The 18,627-nt window shown below is 43.7% G+C and overlaps 1 protein-coding gene across 6 annotated transcripts in view; it reads left to right on the plus strand.

Annotated features, from left to right (window-relative positions):
• wdr27 (WD repeat domain 27) overlaps window positions 1-18,627 on the plus strand; it is a 55,775-nt gene that overhangs the window by 5,480 nt on the left and 31,668 nt on the right. For 4 of the 6 annotated variants that reach the window (XR_006023226.1, XM_042065186.1, XM_042065187.1 and 1 more), the window contains exons 12-20: window positions 1,945-2,018; window positions 4,817-4,901; window positions 5,500-5,571; window positions 5,690-5,799; window positions 6,417-6,506; window positions 8,715-8,836; window positions 10,841-10,974; window positions 13,215-13,312; window positions 14,307-14,428. Coding sequence is in view for 5 of the 6 variants with exons in the window: in XM_042065186.1 (XP_041921120.1) it covers window positions 1,945-2,018; window positions 4,817-4,901; window positions 5,500-5,571; window positions 5,690-5,799; window positions 6,417-6,506; window positions 8,715-8,836; window positions 10,841-10,974; window positions 13,215-13,312; window positions 14,307-14,428 (907 nt within the window). In the remaining variant the exon portion in view is untranslated. Of the gene's footprint in view, window positions 1-1,944; window positions 2,019-4,816; window positions 4,902-5,499; window positions 5,572-5,689; window positions 5,800-6,416; window positions 6,507-8,714; window positions 8,837-10,840; window positions 10,975-13,214; window positions 13,313-14,306; window positions 14,429-15,427; window positions 15,575-16,468; window positions 16,630-18,627 lie in introns of those variants that run through there. The other 2 variants (XM_042065190.1, XM_042065189.1) reach the window with 2 other exon arrangements.

The following is an 18,627-nucleotide window of genomic DNA, read 5'->3' on the forward strand; positions in this document are numbered from 1 at the left end:
TCCACACCCAATTCTCACTGGTATCTTCTAGACAACAAGTACCAAAACATGATTAGTTCATAGATTTCGCATGTAAAATTCATTTTATACAACCCCACCCCCATCTTGCCTGTTCATAATTCTGAGAAATTCTTGAATTGTGTGCATGTGTGCGTGTACATGTTTATGTTTGTGTGTGTGGGTGTGTGTGTGTGTGTGTGTGTGTGTGTGTGCGTGTGTGTGCGTGTGTGTGCCTGCGTACATTATGTGCCTGTGTTTGTGCATATGCATGCATGCGTACATATGTCTACTGTGTGAGTATGTGTCATACGTATGATTACTGTGAATGTATGTGTGCGTGTGTATCTGTTTATGCACATGTGTGCATATGGAATGGGTTAACATGACCCCTGAAGGCAAACATTCGGAAAAAATTAGTCATCCTAGGCCCTACAGTTCTCAAGATATTCACAGAAAACTGTGTCTGCCCTACCCTCCTTTCGGGGGGTCCAGTCCAGCGGGGGGCCTACAGATCAAAATGAAAAACGATGGTTCCATGCTATCCATGTGGGGTTACATGCCCACCAAGTTTCGTGTACCCCGGTCTTTCAGTGTCCCGGGAGTCCTTGACGGAAATTTGGACATGCGAAAAAGAAAAAAAAAAAATCTGACTAAACCTATATGACCGCCGCTTCGCTGCGCAACGGTCATAATTATGACCTGCCAAAATGTCAAACTGTTGACAAGTGAACACCACACATGGGAAAGTCATATCAGGCATGACTAAACGTCATAGAAAGCATCCTGATCCATGAGAAATGTAGCCTGCACTAGTACATGCATTATCATCACGCCTTATTGTCAAGAAGCCCAGTGTGGTAGTGAATGGGCAAATGTGTGATTCCTCACAGTATAACACTGTAAAGCCAGACCTCACTAAGCACAGGATAGTTCTAAAGTGATAACCCAGTCATCATCATGGAATAAAAAAATCTTTACATACATGTTATACAGCATTTTTTTGCCATTAGCCATATCCTCTAAAAATATAGTAGACTCCGTATTGCATAGCATTGTATTTGAGCATGCTTCCATTTCCATTTATTTAACGGCATACACCACAATGTGTTGCTATGCCCAATAAGGCCCATGTGTCAATACTGTGTGAATACTTGTAGAGTAATAGTTTTCACATGTGGGCTTACAGACACATAAACAAACTCGTAATATTAGTAGCACTGCATAGTATCTCCAGCTGACTGCAACCATAAATGTGCATACGCCAGACATGAAGTTGGAACGGAGGACCGCACATTCTCACTTTCGCTTCACTCTTGACACAGTTGAGCGTGAGCATGGCGTACACAACGTTTGCACGTTAGGCCTCAGATGAGTTAGTGAATGAAGGAATGAATGGAAATGCAAACGGGATGCTCAAGTGTGTCAGAAATGCTGTTCAGCACGTTCCGTCAGGCACCAAAACTGCGTCAGGCTCAGGCACTGGTTTCCCCTCCTCTGAGACCTCATGATGGGCAATTATGCTAAGTGCCTAACTTCTTTGGGCACAGTTTATTTGTGGTAATTGGGGATGTTGACTGTACTCATTAGACCAGACACAATGAAAGTCTTTTTCTGCCACACTCTTCCCTCTTTCATCAAGGCTCCACTGGCACCCAGCTGGCACAGAGAGGATGGGGGCATGTGAGGGTGCTTTATGGCTTTGCCTGGCATGGGGCAAAGCGTTTGTCCTCAGCCCCCCCAAAGCGTGCTGTTTTCATTGTTTCAACAGAAGCTGGCACCAGGCCGACGGCTTTTTTTTTGTATGACTCAGCCGCATTGCAGTGCTGAAAGAGTGGATGTCACGCAGCTGGAGACACACGGAGCTTGGAAAATGCAGAGCTTGGTTGTTTCCAGCAATGGAACTTTTCTTCACCCCCCCCCCAACACCATCCCTTTCCCTTTCAGCTTCCCACCGATGCCCACTTCCCCTCTGAACGCTGAGCTTACAAGAAGAGACCCCAACCCCCCCAAGAAAGCAGGTATGTGTCGCCAACACCACATTTTTAACGTAGTGAAAGCCTCAATGAAACCCCCATACCCAGCGCACGTACTGTACACCAAAAAAGCTCTTTTAAAAGCCACTTTGTTGGAAAGTATTACCACGCTAGTGGTCATGTTTGGATGAAGTCTTTTCCACTCATGTATTATCCTAGATTTATACTTTGTTGATGTCTGTCATCGCCAGATTTTCTTAGGACCTATTAATACACTCCCTGCTATTATGCCATAAATGCATTGAACGGTCTGCATACAGCAACACACGTCCTCGTGACAAGCCTCTATTGTCCACCCTCCAGTTATTTTTCGTCCTTGCTTAAAGTGCAGTGATTTGTTATTTTGTTTTTGTGGAGGCTTTGCAGCTCTTTGAGGTGGGAGACAGCCTGTTTTAAGTGTGTGTGTGTGTGTGTGTGTGTGTGTGTGTGTGTGTGTGTGTGTGTGTGTGATCGTGGGTCTCGTTAGCTTTTGGCAGCTCCAGAGCCAGCTCTGCTGGAGACAGTAGCTCAGACAGTGGTTTATGCCTGGTGATTACACACAGACCTAAGAAATGTGCTGTTTGGAGATCAGGAGCAGGGGAGGTGGAGAGGAGATTTGGACCTGCTGCTGTGATTGTGTGTGTCTGTGTGTGTGGAGAAGGTGTGTGTGTTGAGGGTGGAGTAGAGTGTGTGTGTGTGGGGGGGGGTGTGACTTAGGAGCTGGTGCATGACTTTAACGCAACACCAGAAAACCTCAAATATTTACACCCCCAACCTCGCCGTCTCCCCAGTCTGCCTCCATGTCTCTTCTACTCGCGCTGCAATCTTGGCTATTTGCTCATTTGTAAAACACGCTAGTGTATAAATTAGCGCTTGTCTAAGGCCTTTTCCTACTTTCTGGGTTTGCCTGGTTTTTTTTTGTGAAAGCTCTATGCCAATATGAACAGCAACCGCATCTTTCTCGTATGTAAAGGTTTTATGCAGTTGTTTATTCAGTTACAAAGAAAAAAAAAAACACATCCCTGTTGTTTATAAGTGACACCACCAGCGCAGCCATTTTTAGTGTCAACCATCCTCCCATGTAATTGTATGCATAACAGATAAGCAATTGTGATTGGTTCCTGGGTTTTTGGTGAAATCGGCTCCAATGTGAGAAATCCGGATGTACCTGCAGAATAAATTAAAATGTGCCAACAGGTTTTTCTGGGTTCACCAAGGCTAGAAATCATGGAATTTTAAGAGGGGACTTTTAAGTATGTTCAACAACCCACGGAAGTTAAGGAGTTAAAATGCCAGCCGATGGGTGCATTCTGCTTTTGATATTGTTTCCTACTGATTTAGGAATGTTCCATACTTTCTCCCTGGAGAACATAACTCATGGCCTTCATAGCAAATGCTATCCAGGCATGCAACAAACCACAGTAACAATTCAAGTTTACTGCACAAAAATGTAAAATGAGATTTCAAAGGATAAGAGGATACATAGATTCAAAGGGCTCTTATTCCTGACATGCATATTGTAAGTCAAACTGTTTCCCCCTTTTTTTTCGTGCCTGACAAAGTAGTTGTCTCAAGCCGCAAGAAGTTGCACCGTGTTCAATCGTTTCAATCATTTCTTTCAGATGCACTGCTATTTGTTTCCTCTCATGATTTTCCGACTCGTCTTCCAACAGTAACTATGAAACGGTCTCTTGTTGTGGAAACTGCTGGATTGGGTGAAATCCAGTGAAGGTGGCATGCAGACAGATGCTGCTGCTCTTCCTCTCTCTGCTCTCACCCACTCTATCCGTTTGCACTCAGCCCGTACCGGCGGAGATGGGGGTGAGGTCGCCAGCAATGCATATTCATTTTCTCTCGTCAGGGAAAGCTGTCCGACTGTTTCACCCATCAACCCACCGATACCCCCCCCCCCCCCCCACCACCACCACCACCCTCCCCCACCTCCTTCACCCATCACAGGCCGCAGCCCTCAGCGCCTGACACACCCAGGTCACCAGCTGTGTCCCACTTTTCCCCCCAGGTCAATTCCAGGCACCACTGCAAAGGAAATATATATTTTTTTTTTAAAAAGCGTACAGCACACAGGAAGAGAGGGTCCTTGATGGCTCAGACAGCGTCCTAGTACCCTTGGCCCTGCTACTGTTACGCATTCCCTGCGGCTCCGGTTGAATTGGCTAATTATTCTTGGGAGGCTTCCAGGCCCATCCTGAGTTGGACCCATCCTGAGTTGCATACCTGCTGTTGTCAGGGGCTCAGTTTCAGCCCTCGGGTTGAGCAGAAAGTCTGAGGTTTAAGTCAGGCCACGCTTAAAGTTGATCACTCCTTTTAACAGGAAGGGAATTAAATCCAGCTATATATTTTTGTTTTTATTAGAAATCCATGAATATGGTAGTTGGCATTTTATTGAAAATGTGCTATTGTGTAGCTAATTGAGTGACATGTGACACGAGTCACATTTAGTTTTCATTCCAGCATACCAACTATTTAGCATGTGTCCTGCTATGACCAGCAGGCAAGTTTTTTAAAATAATAAAATAATGACCTGGAAAAAGTGATTTCATTTAGCAGGTTTACACCTTGATGCAGGAAGCAGTCAATCAGTCATTGATGAATGGCACACATTGTTCTGAACACAGCATAGCGAATTACATTGACATTTTCTTTGTACTTCCTTTTAGTGCTTTAATGACATGGCAACCCAATGATTTTTCTTTTGTAAAAATATTTCTCTCTTTCTTTCTCTCTCTCTCTCTCTCTTTCTTTGTCTCTCTCTCTCTTTTTCTCTCTCTCTCTGTCCTCCTTAGGCCCTGGCAAGCCAGGTGGTGTGAAGGACCAATCAGTTGTGTTTCACACACAGGTGAAATCATCTGGATATGCAGTGTGCTCTCAGTGAGTAACATCATTGATCAAACTCTATATTTCAGTTCAAGAGCATGTGGTTACGGAAAAAGGGACCAAAGGGTTGGAAACTGTCTCAATTGATCAGAATGTTACTTTGATTTATTAGATTTTAAGTCTTCTCTTGATCAAAGGAACATGAACTTTGCCTTTACATAATAACAAGCGCTGTAATGAAAACAAAATATCTAAAGTGACATCTTTTGTATGGAAGTATAATATGTTCCACATTGTACTGATGGCATCGGAACCAATTTGATCTGTTCATGGCATGTAAATGGACCACGGAGATTATTGGTCATTGGCGTTGAGGTCACTCCACGTGTTTCTAGAGAGTTTTGTCCTCAGATTTCTGCTTTTTCATATTCTTTGTGCTCTAAAGCATATGTAGAAATACATATCGTAAATCCCGTAAATTTGTAAGGTCCAGATGAATGAAGTACATTCGTAACATTATTCATATGTCACTTGTTATGGCAGTTCAAAGAATGCCTATGTCTATGGCATGTCTAAGAATGATCATATCATCACTCAGCTGTATTGCAACAGTAACTGTAAGCAACATTGAAGTCAATGTTTTGCTTTTTAGGAGAAAAATGTTTACACCCAAAACCAACATTCAGAAGAAAACCCAAAGGCCTACTAAGACAACCAAAAAGATGTGAGTACTCCTGACCGTAACACGAAAAGAGTCTCTACTACAAATCATTTCAGTAAATATTTTTGTAGCCTTAGAAACATGTCTGCTTTCTCTGCTTGTGTGAATGTTCCCACGTCAGTGATGGTCTCCTCCGTGAGTACCCATCAGGCCTGGCTGCTCCCTCAGCTCAGCACACGCTTCTGAGTGCCTCTCCAACACACACACCAGTCTTTTGTCTACAGTACTCAGGTAAGTCTGATACAATAACACACACACACACACACACACACACACACACACACACACACACACACACAGAGAGAGAGAGATGCGTGCACACACACACACACACACACACACACACACACACACACACACACACACACGCGCTGAATTGACCGCACGTGACTAACCACTTACAGCCTTGCGTCTCCATTTAGGTCAGACAAATAAAAGAAATGGTTTGCAACCTTAGGAAAAACTAAATGGGTTCCCTGCCACTCCAGGCTTGGCAACCCCCTGTCTTCTCCCACTTAAAGCACAAACCAGCATCGCAGATGTTAGGAGCCCAGTTCCAGGGTTATAAAATGGCATTGAGAGTTTTATAGAGGCATGTTTGCAGACATTAACCCCAGACTCAGATATTTCTGGTGTTTCTTTCTCATGTTATTAGCCACGCTTCAGGTGTATTATTAGTATTTGACCCAAAAGTGGTTAAGTTGCTGAACCTGATGATGATCACTTGATGATGATTTATTCACCTTCTCGCTCTCTTTCATTCTCTCTCTTCTCTCTCTCTCTCTCTCTCTCTCTCTCTCTCTCTCTCTCTCTCTCTCGCTCTCTCTCTCTCTCTCTCTCTCCCCCAGGAAATGGAAAGCAGGTCCTGTGTGGTCTTGGAGACTCATCAGTGTTATTGTACAAGTGTTCCCTCTCAGGCAGCCCATCTGTCTACACAGGTATTGGTGTGGGCTCTCTTGGCCTTGTGTTTATTTTGGTGCTGCGCTGTATGTTTTACTCTGGGCCATATGTCATCCCCCCAGCACCCCCCAACCCCCGCCCCCCAACAGTGTCTCCCCAATGGGATTTCTTGAGGGAGAGGGGCCAGGTGGCACAGACCCTCTTAGTCTATGCCATTATTTATTGAAGCACCAGCTCACGCCCATGTCAATCATCATGCATCTCATCCATGGAGAGTTAGGGCCCTGATGAGAATCCAAGTAGTTGCATTGGAATGTCAGTTTGTTTTTGTGCTCCCCCCTCTGTGGCCCACTGAACCAAATGTGCACTAATTCTGACAGAGTAAGATCAAACACATATTTCATATTTGTTTTACAACCCTGAATGATGGTTTTTACTACTTGGATTGATGGTCTGGTGATAAAAGTGAGATCATTAAGTATCAGAATTCAGTTATGTTTTTTTTGTGATGCTGCTTTTATGCCCTTGCCTGAGAGTGATACTTTACCTGGAAAATGTAAACCTTCTAAAAGAGCAGTAGCCTCCAAAGTTGACGGTAGTACAAAATTGGTTTGACAGTTTTTTTTGAGTTAAAACATTTCTCTCTATACTTTACTTCATCCCTTTTATTGTAGATCATTCACTCATGAAGACCATTCAGAGTTCAGTCTTTTGGTACATTTATGATAACAGGAAGTGGAAACAAATTTGAGCAGAACTGCCAGAACTGCATCATGAAAACCATAACAATTCCAGGGCATGTTTGTTCTGCTTTTGCTGCATGTTGATTTTGTTTGTTTGTTTGATTGATTGTTTTGTTTCAAACCACTGGTGTTGGACAAAAGAGGTTTGTGGAAATGTACAAAAGCAGAATCATTCATATTTGTGGATAATACTGCCGATAACCGATCATTGCGCTTCTTTGGTTTCACTCAGGTGATCTTAGGGAGCTGAGAAGTTGTACATGCAGCTGAGTAAAGAACTGCTGTTCCACATGCACAGCCAGCTGTGCTACTTAACGTATGTTATTAGGTAGTGCCAGCTTTGTAGGAGATGGTGCAAGCAGGCGAGGACAGCCAAGGAGAGGGAAACAAAGAAGATGAGAGGGAATGGCTTTATTCAGTGTTCACTAGGGGTATTTTAATGTGTTTATGTTGAAATATGGCTCTTGTGCGAGTGGCATTGGTGGTGGTTTTTACTGCAGATGTGCGAACACGCGATCGCAGGCATGGTGTTGTTGTTGGCTTAATCCCGCTGTCACAAGGCAGTCATGTCTGCACCGCAGCCGAACAATTCCAGTTCTCTTCTACGGCAGCGTCCTGCCAGGGCTCCTTCGCTCTCCCTCAGCCAGGGCAGTCTCAATTTCAAAGCTGGCCGGACGCGCGTGGCTTGCCGTTGCTCCTGTGTTAGCCATTGAGGTATCAAGAAGAGAGAGAGAGAGAAGGGGGTGACAGGGGAAGCAGCAGCTGCACATTCCTGCACAGATCAAATCTCCATCGCTCCAAAACATTTAGTTGTAGTGAGCCACTCACCCCACATGGCCCAGGGGAGGGTGGTGGTGGGATGGGGGGTGGGTGGGGGGGGACACAGGAGGGACCGAGTCTCTGCTTTTTCCCCTTGATCTGTCCAGGCCATAATGACTAAGAGTGTTCTTCTGGAGGGGGAAACGCTCTGATTTAAAGGGCTGTCTGGAAGAATTCTACCACAGAATCCTACATTTCTGAACTTGCTTCCTGATCTGAAGGCTGACAGACGGTACAGTGTGTTCTGGATTGTTACCGGGAACACTGCGCTGACAAATCCTTCGGGAAAAACAACATAGGTCAAGGATGTTTTGGGGACATGTTTGGTCTGCACACTTCCGATTGCTCTTCTTGGTTGCAGAGAACGGATGTGGCTTTGCATAGCTCCACTAGGGGGCAGCAGAGGTGAGAAGACTGCTCGTCTGGCCGCTTATATGAGGTCAAGGCCTGCATCTCCTGTTGACTTCCTGTGGCTGTGGCCTTGCAGACTATGTTATTCTGACTAGTTTATCCTATGGCTTGAGGATTTGATGATATTTCTAAAATACATTCAATTGCCTTTGGCCAAGCTGAAAGAAATCTAATGTCATTCTCTTCATGGGATGAATTGTGAGTATGAATATGGTCATCTAATACCTCTACCTCACGTGTTTGCTTTCTTAATGGTGTGTTTGCCTTCCGCAGGTCACAACAAGGCAGTGAGCAGCGTTTGCTGGAGTCACAGCTGCGGCTGGTTCCTGAGTGCATCAGAGGACCAGAGCCTCCGCATATGGGCTGCTGGAAGCAAAGAGCCCACCCTTATCATGGTAACCTTCCCAAAGCAGGGCTGGCCCTCATCCTGCTGCTGGCCCATCATTGTTTCCTGTGTGACTTCATCAAAAACAAAGCCAATTTCATTCCTGCTCACTTGTATTCCGTTTTTTAATGGAAGTCACAAGTCACAAAAGTCCCTCATGGGAACCAAGCCCCCCAAAGGCCTTTCATTTTTTTTTTTTTTTTTTTTAGTTCTGGAGTCTGATGTAATATTTTTGTTTGTCTGACAAGTCTAACCAAGCAGACATGGAAGCTATTAATATTGCCCTATTCCGTTTTGTTTTTTCTCTCTCTCGCTCTTTCTCCCTCCCCTGGCCTTTGGTGCGAGTAGAGCTTGTTGGAAGAAGTGAGCAAAGGGCTGAGGGTCAGGGGGGTCCTGGCTGCACATCCTGACTGTGTCACATTCAAACATCTGCACCGGCCTCTCGTCCAGGCCCAGCGCCCCTGAGCACGTGCAGAGCCCCCGCCAACCCCACCCCCACACCCCCTTTCCGAAACGTCCTCGTTGGACTGCACACTTTCCCAGAAGTCCCAGGGCAATTAGTTTATGCCTCCGCGTCTCAACTGCAGCCAGGCCGGATTGTTAATTTCAGATGCGGTTCGATGACTTTCAAGTTATCTTTAGACAGGTCATTGGGATTCCAGCCATGTGCCTGTTGGCCGGAGTATATATGTTTTGATATGTGTTATATCAAAGTGATTTAAGTACCTTGGCTGCAAGAAGAATAAAGAAACACATTTCATGACTATAAACAGGGGGAGGAGTCTGAGGGAGGCAGCACATGGCTGTCTTGCTGTCCGATTTAAAGATAATGTAGGACAGACTTAAAGATGGGTATTGAAGACTTAAAGATGGGTATGGAAGACTTAAAGATGGGTATGGAAGAGAATGTCAAGAGAGCACACATATGTTTGCTGCGCTTCCTGGTGTGACCCAACAAGAAAACACTTCTAAACCTGTTTGTTGCTTTCCTGTTTTTAAGGATAAGTGTTGCTTAGCCATATGATAATAGGTGGTGGGTTGGCCAGTGAAGCTTATTATCTAATCATCCTTTTTGTCATCAGCATCATTAGGATTTTACCATTTTCCCCTCCCCTTCTTTCTTTCTTTCTCTTTCTCTTTCTCTTTCTTTCTAGTCCCTCTGCTGTCTGTTTCTCTTTCTCCCTCATTCTTTTGTCTCCCTGGTAAAGAGAAACACATTACTGTTACAAAACAGGCCACGCGCTGATGAGGGCACCACTTCTCTCCCATCCAGTCTGGAGGATTCTCTTTCATGATTCCCTTTTTCCACACGGAAAAAAAGGGAAAAATTCCTGCAGTCTTTAGGTCCTCGGCAGACACTGCCCGAGCTGGTTTCAGAGAGGACGGGCATGCCAGCTGAAGGACATTTTTGGGCAACAGCCTCATTAAAGCAACACCAAAGAGTTTTTTATACCTTAAAATAATGTTTCCAAAATCGCTTCAGTGGTTCATCAACTCCTAACAGGGTAAATGGCAATTCTGCATTCGCTTCGCGGCCCTCTATCGGCTATAACCACACTATGTAAGTTTGCCAGATCGGGTAGCGGATCTGTAGTTCGATGGAATGAGACATAAGAAACTACAAATTTGACTTGCATCTGATGTCGCAATACATCGTACTTTTATAAGTCATGCAAAATATTCTACCTTGTCTGTGGACATCGTTATTTGCAAAGCCTGTGCTGGATAAACAAATAGCATGCGTGTGACAGAGGGAAAATCCTTTGGTGTTGCTTTAAATGCACATGAAGTGGTATTGAATTGTCTTTAAGGGCCTTGTGTATACTGTACCTTTTCTTCTTCTGTGCTTCAAGGAGCTGTGTAATACTCTCATTTTAGGGGTGATTACTTTTACTGTCGATGAAAGAGGGGGCAGATAAAGAAACAGCCCCAGACATGTGTAAGAATAAGACGCACAGTGTGGTTGTAAACGGGTTTCTGTCCTCTGTTACATCTTTGGCATGTCTCTCCTCAGGGAAGGGACCGCTTTTCCAAACCTGTCCGAAGTGTGCAGTTTTACTACCTGGACAAGTTTCTGCTGCTGGCCTCGGGCTCCTCTGTGCACCTCTTCCTCTCTCACCTAGACCCCACTCGTGATGACATCAAGAGGTATGCGAGCAGACCGTCCACACTTTCTCTTGACGCCCAGGCCCCTCGCAGTCCTGGAATCACATTCCCATGCACTTTTCCTGGAAGGCCAAGATGATATTTTCAACTCACACTAGTTGTGTTTGATAAATTGTCCCAGCGTAGTTCTCTCTGTGTAAAATACCATCACAAACACATACAGTGTACATACTTGGACGTGACTTTAAACAATCTATTTTTAGAGATACATCAGGGTATACTTTTGTAAATATAGACATATTCATGCACATATATACATACAAAAGGCAATTTGGCGCACATCCAGGACTATAGAAGGCATTGTTTAACATATTTTAGAGGTTAGTGGAGGCCTGTTCCATGGAAAGTGTCTTGGACATAAACATCAAGTGTGAAAAGCTAAATGGAGGGGAATACCCAAAAGACAGGCATTTGTTCACTTTTCCTGTTGATGAAGTCTCAAACAAGTTCAGTCTGTTCTTGGTGTGAAACGCTTAGAGGATTTAAAAAAAGACCACCATGAAGAAGTGTCTCACTATTGGAGACGAGTCATCTTCTGAAGTGTCATCTGAAGTTAAAAATCCAAATGCCGATAAGTGGTTTTGACGCGCTATCGCTGTGCCTGAAAAAACTTGGCCAACGCAAAATCAGCCAACTGCAACAACCAAAAACAAACACGTCAACGATCTGCCTACGCGTCAGTCAACTGCTTGACACAGTAAAGCACAAATGTCCAAATTGCAGTTCTAGACAGACTGACTGAAGGGTTGCTGAGGAGAACTGTCAGCCCTGCACTCATGTTGGCTCAGCCCTTCTAGCTGAGATGCTAATGCAATGGCAGTGGCTCTAGCCTTACAGAGGTTGTGGGTTCAGTTCTCAGGCTAGGATAAGTCCTAGTATCATAAGTTCATAAGTATTTCCTTTGTTGCATTAAAAGTCACACGGGAGAAATGTATCAGCAAAAACAACAGAAGCTAGCTGGAATTGTAGATGTACAGTTGCAAGGTCTCTCTCTCTCTCTTTCTCTATCTCTCTCTCTCTCTTTCTCTGTCTCTGCTCATGGTGAAGCTGGAGTCAGTGGTCATGAGGGCTTGTGTTCAGTGCCAGCAGTGTGACTCCCAGTCTGGCCCAGGGCCTGTAGGATTCCATAATGCTTGCCACCAAAAAACCCCTCTAAGCGCCAGGGTTTGACGCCTCAAGCCACAGCAGTTAACTCCGTCGTAACCCACACATATGGGCATCTCACTCCAGGTTTTTTTTTTTTTTTTTCATCAACCGTTTTTTTACCCAGAATTGCAGCTTTGTTGTTAGACTTGGGCCATGGGATCCGTTTTTCTGCTACTGTTATATGATTGGTGTCTGTCTCCAGTCAATCCCCCATCCCCCCCCCCCCCCCCCCCCCACACACACACACACACACACACACACACACACACACCCCGCAAGCCCTGTGCTGACATGTAACACCACTCAGATGAGTGTGGTCGTGTACCATAAGCTGCTAGTGCTTGTTCCATGTCACCCACACAAGTGGTGAAAACTGGAGGCTATTCTGTTTCCACCTTAGTTAAACAACCACTCTGGCGGTTAACATTTCAGACCAGGCTTGGAAGAGCAATAAAAGGTAACTAATGTGTAATCGGCATTTAACTCACAGCCAAGAACCGGACATGGAAATCCACTGCCAGCCATCACTCCTCATTTGCTGTCCCTTTCCACTGTCTAACTATCTGGTTATGGAAATCTTAGAAGTGACCATGGTGGAAATCTGGTAGCTGTGATGGGTTTGAATCAGTGTGCACAATTATATATATTATGTACTGTTTATATGTACACCCTGCATAAATGTACTTCTATCTCCAAGTCTTTTACGCTCTGTCTTTCTGTTTTTTGTGCTTATACATATTGTTCAAATGTACTGCACTTAATGCAGTGTCTGCACTTTATGTAGCCCTTGTTTGTAGAGTGTGCACTCTAATGTTGCCCTGTCTGCACTGTGTTTTCATGTAGCACCATGGTGCCAGAGAGAAGTTGTTTTGTTTCACTGTGAACTGTGTACATGGTTGAAATTACAATAAAATCTACTTGACTTGACATGTGACTAACACATGTGCTCCTTCTCTCTCTCTCCCTCTTTCTCTCCCTCCCTCTCTCCATCTCTATCCCTTCTTCCTTCCCTCTCTCTCTCGCTCGCTCTCTCTCTCTCTCTCTCTCTATCTCTCCTTGTTCTTGTGTCTTTGAAGGTATGAGCAGAAGAGCTTCTCCAGACTGGTTAGAAGTTTCAGCACAAAGTCAGGAACTGACATCACTGCCATGTCAGCCATCAATGACTTTTTCTCCTGTATCCTTTCAGATCATGTTACCGATTTGCCCCTTAACACAGTGTTTCCCCTTCCCAAAGACCCAGAAACAACCACATTTTTGATCTCGCCGAGCACCTGTTGAGGTATTGATTAGTTGAGACAGGTGTGACCCAAAACGTGTTTGTGCTGGGGGTCCCAGTGAGAGCTGGGAAAAAGCTGCTTTATTGCAGACCTGGCCTATTCAAACTATTTATTAGATGAAGTGCCACTGAGGGAAGAGGACTGTCATGTCAACGTGGTAAATCACCACACATAAGAAGCCAGCAGAGATCACAGCTCACTAGTGCTTGCAGTATTATGGAATTGCCTTCAGACAAAACCTTCACAGTGCACATTATTTAAGTCTATCCCTTAGGTAAACCTCCAGAGACAGTCTAGTGGAGACAGGCCAGAAAGCCAGAAGATTAGCTTTAGCTCAGCATATCTCCAAACTCAGAATTGTGCTTTTTAATGACATCCTCAGACAACCATGCTTAATACGGATCTCACGTGTAGTCCCAAGGGCGGAACAACTGATCTCCGCCATTTTTGAAAAAAAAAAAAAAAAACACATCTGTATTACTGTCATTTTCAGGAATGTCTCCAGTTCACTCCCTATTAAAAGGTTTACAATACATTTATTCAGTAATAAATCCACTGAACCACAAAAGCTGTCATGTGTTCCGCACAGTTTATGCTTGTGCTTTAGGTAATGCAGCGATGTTGTGCTTGGCAACATGTCTCATGGAAAAAGATATCAAATCATTTGTACAATTTTCCAGATTGTGTTATTATGGGTTTCTTGTTCATGCTCCAGGGATAGTGAGTTAGATTTGCTATGAATGGCTGAAAATGTCATGCAAATATTTTCATTGTTCCTTTTTTTTATTTGTAGTTATTTCCTCCACAGGCACCGTGAAGGCTGCAATCACTTTGCTGTTTTATACTTCATTGATAATATAAAGGTTGTAACCTCTCCTCAACTGCATTCAGACATTGTGCTGTCGTGCGGCGCTGACCGATCGATACAGGTGTTTGATTTGAACGTGGGCTGTGTCGCCATGGAAATCCCAGAGAGCCACAGCAGAGCTGCCCATCACATCACACAGAACAAGGTAACTCAAACTCAGGGTCTCCATGTTTGGGTAAATGAATGCCCCCATTCAGGGAAGGGATTGTCAGGCATCACTAGATATTCTCTCACACATCGTTCCGATGTCAACTGCACTGGTATCATCCAGGAATGATTCAAATGGTACCCCATGGGGACATAACTTGGAGTGAAATAGTTGATATACAGCAATGATTTTCAACCACTGCACCAGTGTGCCCTGAGAGATCATCAGGCGTGCCGTGGGAAATTGTCCAATTTCACTTAATTGGTCCAAAAACATTTATTATTTAGTTGTTACAAATAGTAGACTATGCCATTGTTGAACATCTGTGCCTGCAATGTAGTGACTTGCTAAGTGATGCGCACAAGAAGTGGCGGTGAAAAATAGATATTACAAAGCTAGATACCGCAGAACGTACGTAAATAGCGTTGCCATCATGGTGGGGCAACACTCACTGGAGGCCAATGGAGAAACAGGTGTCTCTGATTGGAAATCAGACAGGTGTCTCTGATTGTCGGCAAGTGTCGCCCATAGACAGTAAGGTGTTCGCCCCCAGCGATATGACGGCCCCGGAGAGATTAAATTGTCATTATTTTTTGCTGTATTAGGCTACAGTGTGAAATTTTGTTACATTTTTGGTTAGTGGTGTGACGCAGGATTTTTTAATGTAAAAAATGTACCGTGGCTCAAAAAAGGTGGAAAAACACTGATATACAGTACATATTATTATACAGTGTAGTAGCTTGTTATAGTCTGCATTCTTAGGAAATATTGTAATACCTGACATTTAGTAAAAACAACAAAAAAACATGCATATTGATATCTGTCCTACCTCAAATACTGATATGGTAATACCTCTAGGCCGAAAATATGGTTGTAGCAAAGCATGGAGGTGTGGAGAAAAAAATATTCCAAAACAAGTCTGTAGATAGAAAAAAAAACTATTATAAAAAGATTACGCAGCCAACATTTTGTACCGTTCTGAATTTGTGATGTCAGATAGGGTTATGTCCAGGTCGGTGAAGATGGTTGATTAAAATTCCATGAAGCTGTAAGTCCATAAAAACCTGTGGTCCATAGTCTCCTCTGAGATCATCCCTCTACTCGGCTCGCACCGCCCGTAACAACACACTCCAACTCTACAAGATGGGAAGCACATTGACTTTTGTTTTGTTCTTAGTTTTTCATCTTTTCTCGAAAAGGAGGCAGGTTTTTATTGATGATTAAAACATGTTTGAATCAATAAAATCACAGGCCTTGGGATTGCATCAAGCAAGTTGTTATTGATTACATGCTAACTCACTCTTCTTGGCGAATAAATAGATGAGCATGGGGGAAAAATTAAAAAACGTTGTACGGATATTTAATTGGGAGTTGTTACATAGTTCTAGAACGTTATGTAACAGCGGAAGAATGCTGTAGGATTAAATTTCTATTTGCCATAACCCTGTTTTACAAGTTATTTAAATGCCTTCATGCTCTTTATTCATTATGTTAATAATGAATGGGGTTAATTGGTGTTATTCTAACAAATACGTTTATTGATATTTATTAAGTAATAGCCTGAAAACCTGGGACTGAACTCATTTGGGTAATTCTTTTGAGGTCTGTTTATATACTTCGTTGGACATTTTTACATGTTATGATTAGTAACAAATGCCACAAACAAAAACACCGTAATTATATGGTAATGCAATTTAATTTTTTTGAGGGATTTCAAAGCATATACTTAAAATGAGACTATCCACAACAATCTCAACAGTCCCTGCAAGCATGTTGACGAGAAGGAAACTATTTTGTTTTGTTTGGTAAATGGAAGAAATCGGAAACTTCTCTGTGTTTTGAATGCAATTGATGGTTTTCAAATACCACAAAGGAAATATTTTAGATTGCTAAAAAAGTTGGTATACTGAGCCCATTTCATTTCATAGTAGAACCACAGTTTTATTTGAATGTCCACCTGCATTTGACTGATTTTATAGTATCAGATTATTTATATGGTCTTTCTTGTTTTTTTTTCCATACATTTCTACGATGAAGTGACCAGGAGTGAGAGCTCCATTAACTGAATCTACAGATACTTTCCATTCACTGAATCTGATTCCCCTTTATCTCTCAAGGGAATATGCTTCCAAAGTGGTTTGGCGGGAGTTGTGAACAGAGGCAATTTGTGAGTCAGTATGGTTGGTGTGTGCGTGTGTGAGTATGTGTGAGAGAGCAAATAAAAGTTCTGGTTGCAAGTTTTATCGTAATTACAGAAGGCCTGATTGACACTCATTTGTTTCTGTAACATACTTTTATGGGATGTTGATAGCTACATGTTCTATCCTCCTATTTGAGGTGGTCTTGGAGACTTTCAACAGTGCCCATTTTGACTGAAACCTTTCAGGAACTGATGAAAGACAGATCACCATAAATGAAGCTTAAGCCATTCTAAGAATAATTTTAGCCCGCATTACGAAATGATTACATTTGCAGACTGGATTGAAATTATCTGATAGTCTTGAATATCTATGCAACCCATTTTGCATCAGGGATGGTTAATAATAATAAAAAGAAAAGACGATTCATAGTATTTGTAGCAAATCCAGGGGCCCTTTTCTCAGGATTCACCAGAGATTGAAGAGAGTTTGGAAGCAGGGATTGATATGGCTCAGAATATAAAATACTGGCATTGACACCAAATGCTTAAGTCTGAAGCCCCAGTGTAAGAGTGCCAGGTTGTGCCAGAGAAGAGGGAGGGGAACAGGGATTATGGTCAGCTAGACGACGAGCAGAGAGCCTCATCTCCAACACTTGGGAGACCTGGTGCTTTGGAAAAAGCCACGCACAGCATTATGTTACATAAGACGTGAAGCAGCAGCGTTGTCTTTTCAGAGTGGGCTTGATGGACGGGTGATCATGACACGAGCGGGATCCATGACTCTCTGGTGTGAAGACGCTCGGCCAGCCTGGCGGCAGACGCGTACGCCAGAGTTTCCATGACTGCCATGACGAGCGGTCCCCTCCAGTATCATTCATCTTGCGTCTGGTGTCTGGATACAAATCCCATGTGCGGCCAGATTAAGACTGACATGACAAATTAGTATCTGAGGATCTGAATCGTATCGTGTTGTGTAAGTCCTACCGCATTCCGGCAGTGCCTGGGGATGTCTGGAGATCTTATGGGTGTACAGTTAACTCTCCGTAAGAGTGCCTTGGTGTTGCTTTAGTGCTGTATCAATTGAATACAGGTTTACCTAACTTGTTGAGTCATTGTTTGACAGCTATGAATTCACTTTCCTTTATGTTAAGCAATTTTTGACAATCCACAAACAGTTGGACTTGAAAAGATTTAATATAATTGCCATGCTTATTATAACCTCAGTTCCTAAATATTGAAGAGAAGAGGCAATACATTTCAGAGACATATGTGTGTTGTGTCTGTAAGATTCTTAGATTGTTTTTTATTTGGTTGCTGACAAATAAACCAAGATCTGAATGTTTTGATATGGGGTGCTTAATGTTTAATCGTAGAGGTGCCAGGAACGATGGACATGGGACCTGTAGACTTCTTGCCCGTAGCACAAAGCATGACTTGCTTTTGCATTTAATGAGGTCCTTTCTGTTTGAACCTCAGTACTCCATCCCCCCTCCCTCCAGACAACCCCAGTCCAAGCTGCAACACAGAGGGGCGACCTGGATCAACTGTTTAAACCACTTTTACAAGGGCTGGATTAAGTGCTTTATGGTAGCGGCCCAGTTTGGGTTCAGACGCACTCTCCCACACAGTCCCCCGTCTGGCCTTGTGCGAAGACGCAGGCTCCCTGTCACGCCATACATTGTGTGCCACGCATAGAAAGGCTGCTGCAGGGTGTTTCCTCAGGCCCGAGGGTCAATGAGAGGGCTCTGATGAGGGGCCAGGGGGATCAGCCTCTGATGACCACTGGGAATTCCTGCGCTATGTTTATAAACAGATATGTGTAACACCCTACCTCCAGCCTGGTCCTTTTGCACCTCTCCATTTCACCTCTCCCATCGTTTGTCTCTTATCTCCTGTCTGTTCCCGATCAGTCATAGCTGACATTTCTGCATGTCACCGGTAGTCTTCCAAATTCCTGCTTTCACTTACCGTAATTTGATCAAACACCGTCTTCCTTGTTTCCATGCTCCAGACAGTGCTGCCCAGAAACACGCCATCTTCCCTTTAAAACATGGAC

This window comes from Alosa sapidissima, chromosome 16 (assembly GCF_018492685.1).
Source record: "Alosa sapidissima isolate fAloSap1 chromosome 16, fAloSap1.pri, whole genome shotgun sequence".
In the NCBI taxonomy this organism is placed as follows: Eukaryota; Metazoa; Chordata; class Actinopteri; order Clupeiformes; family Clupeidae; genus Alosa; species Alosa sapidissima.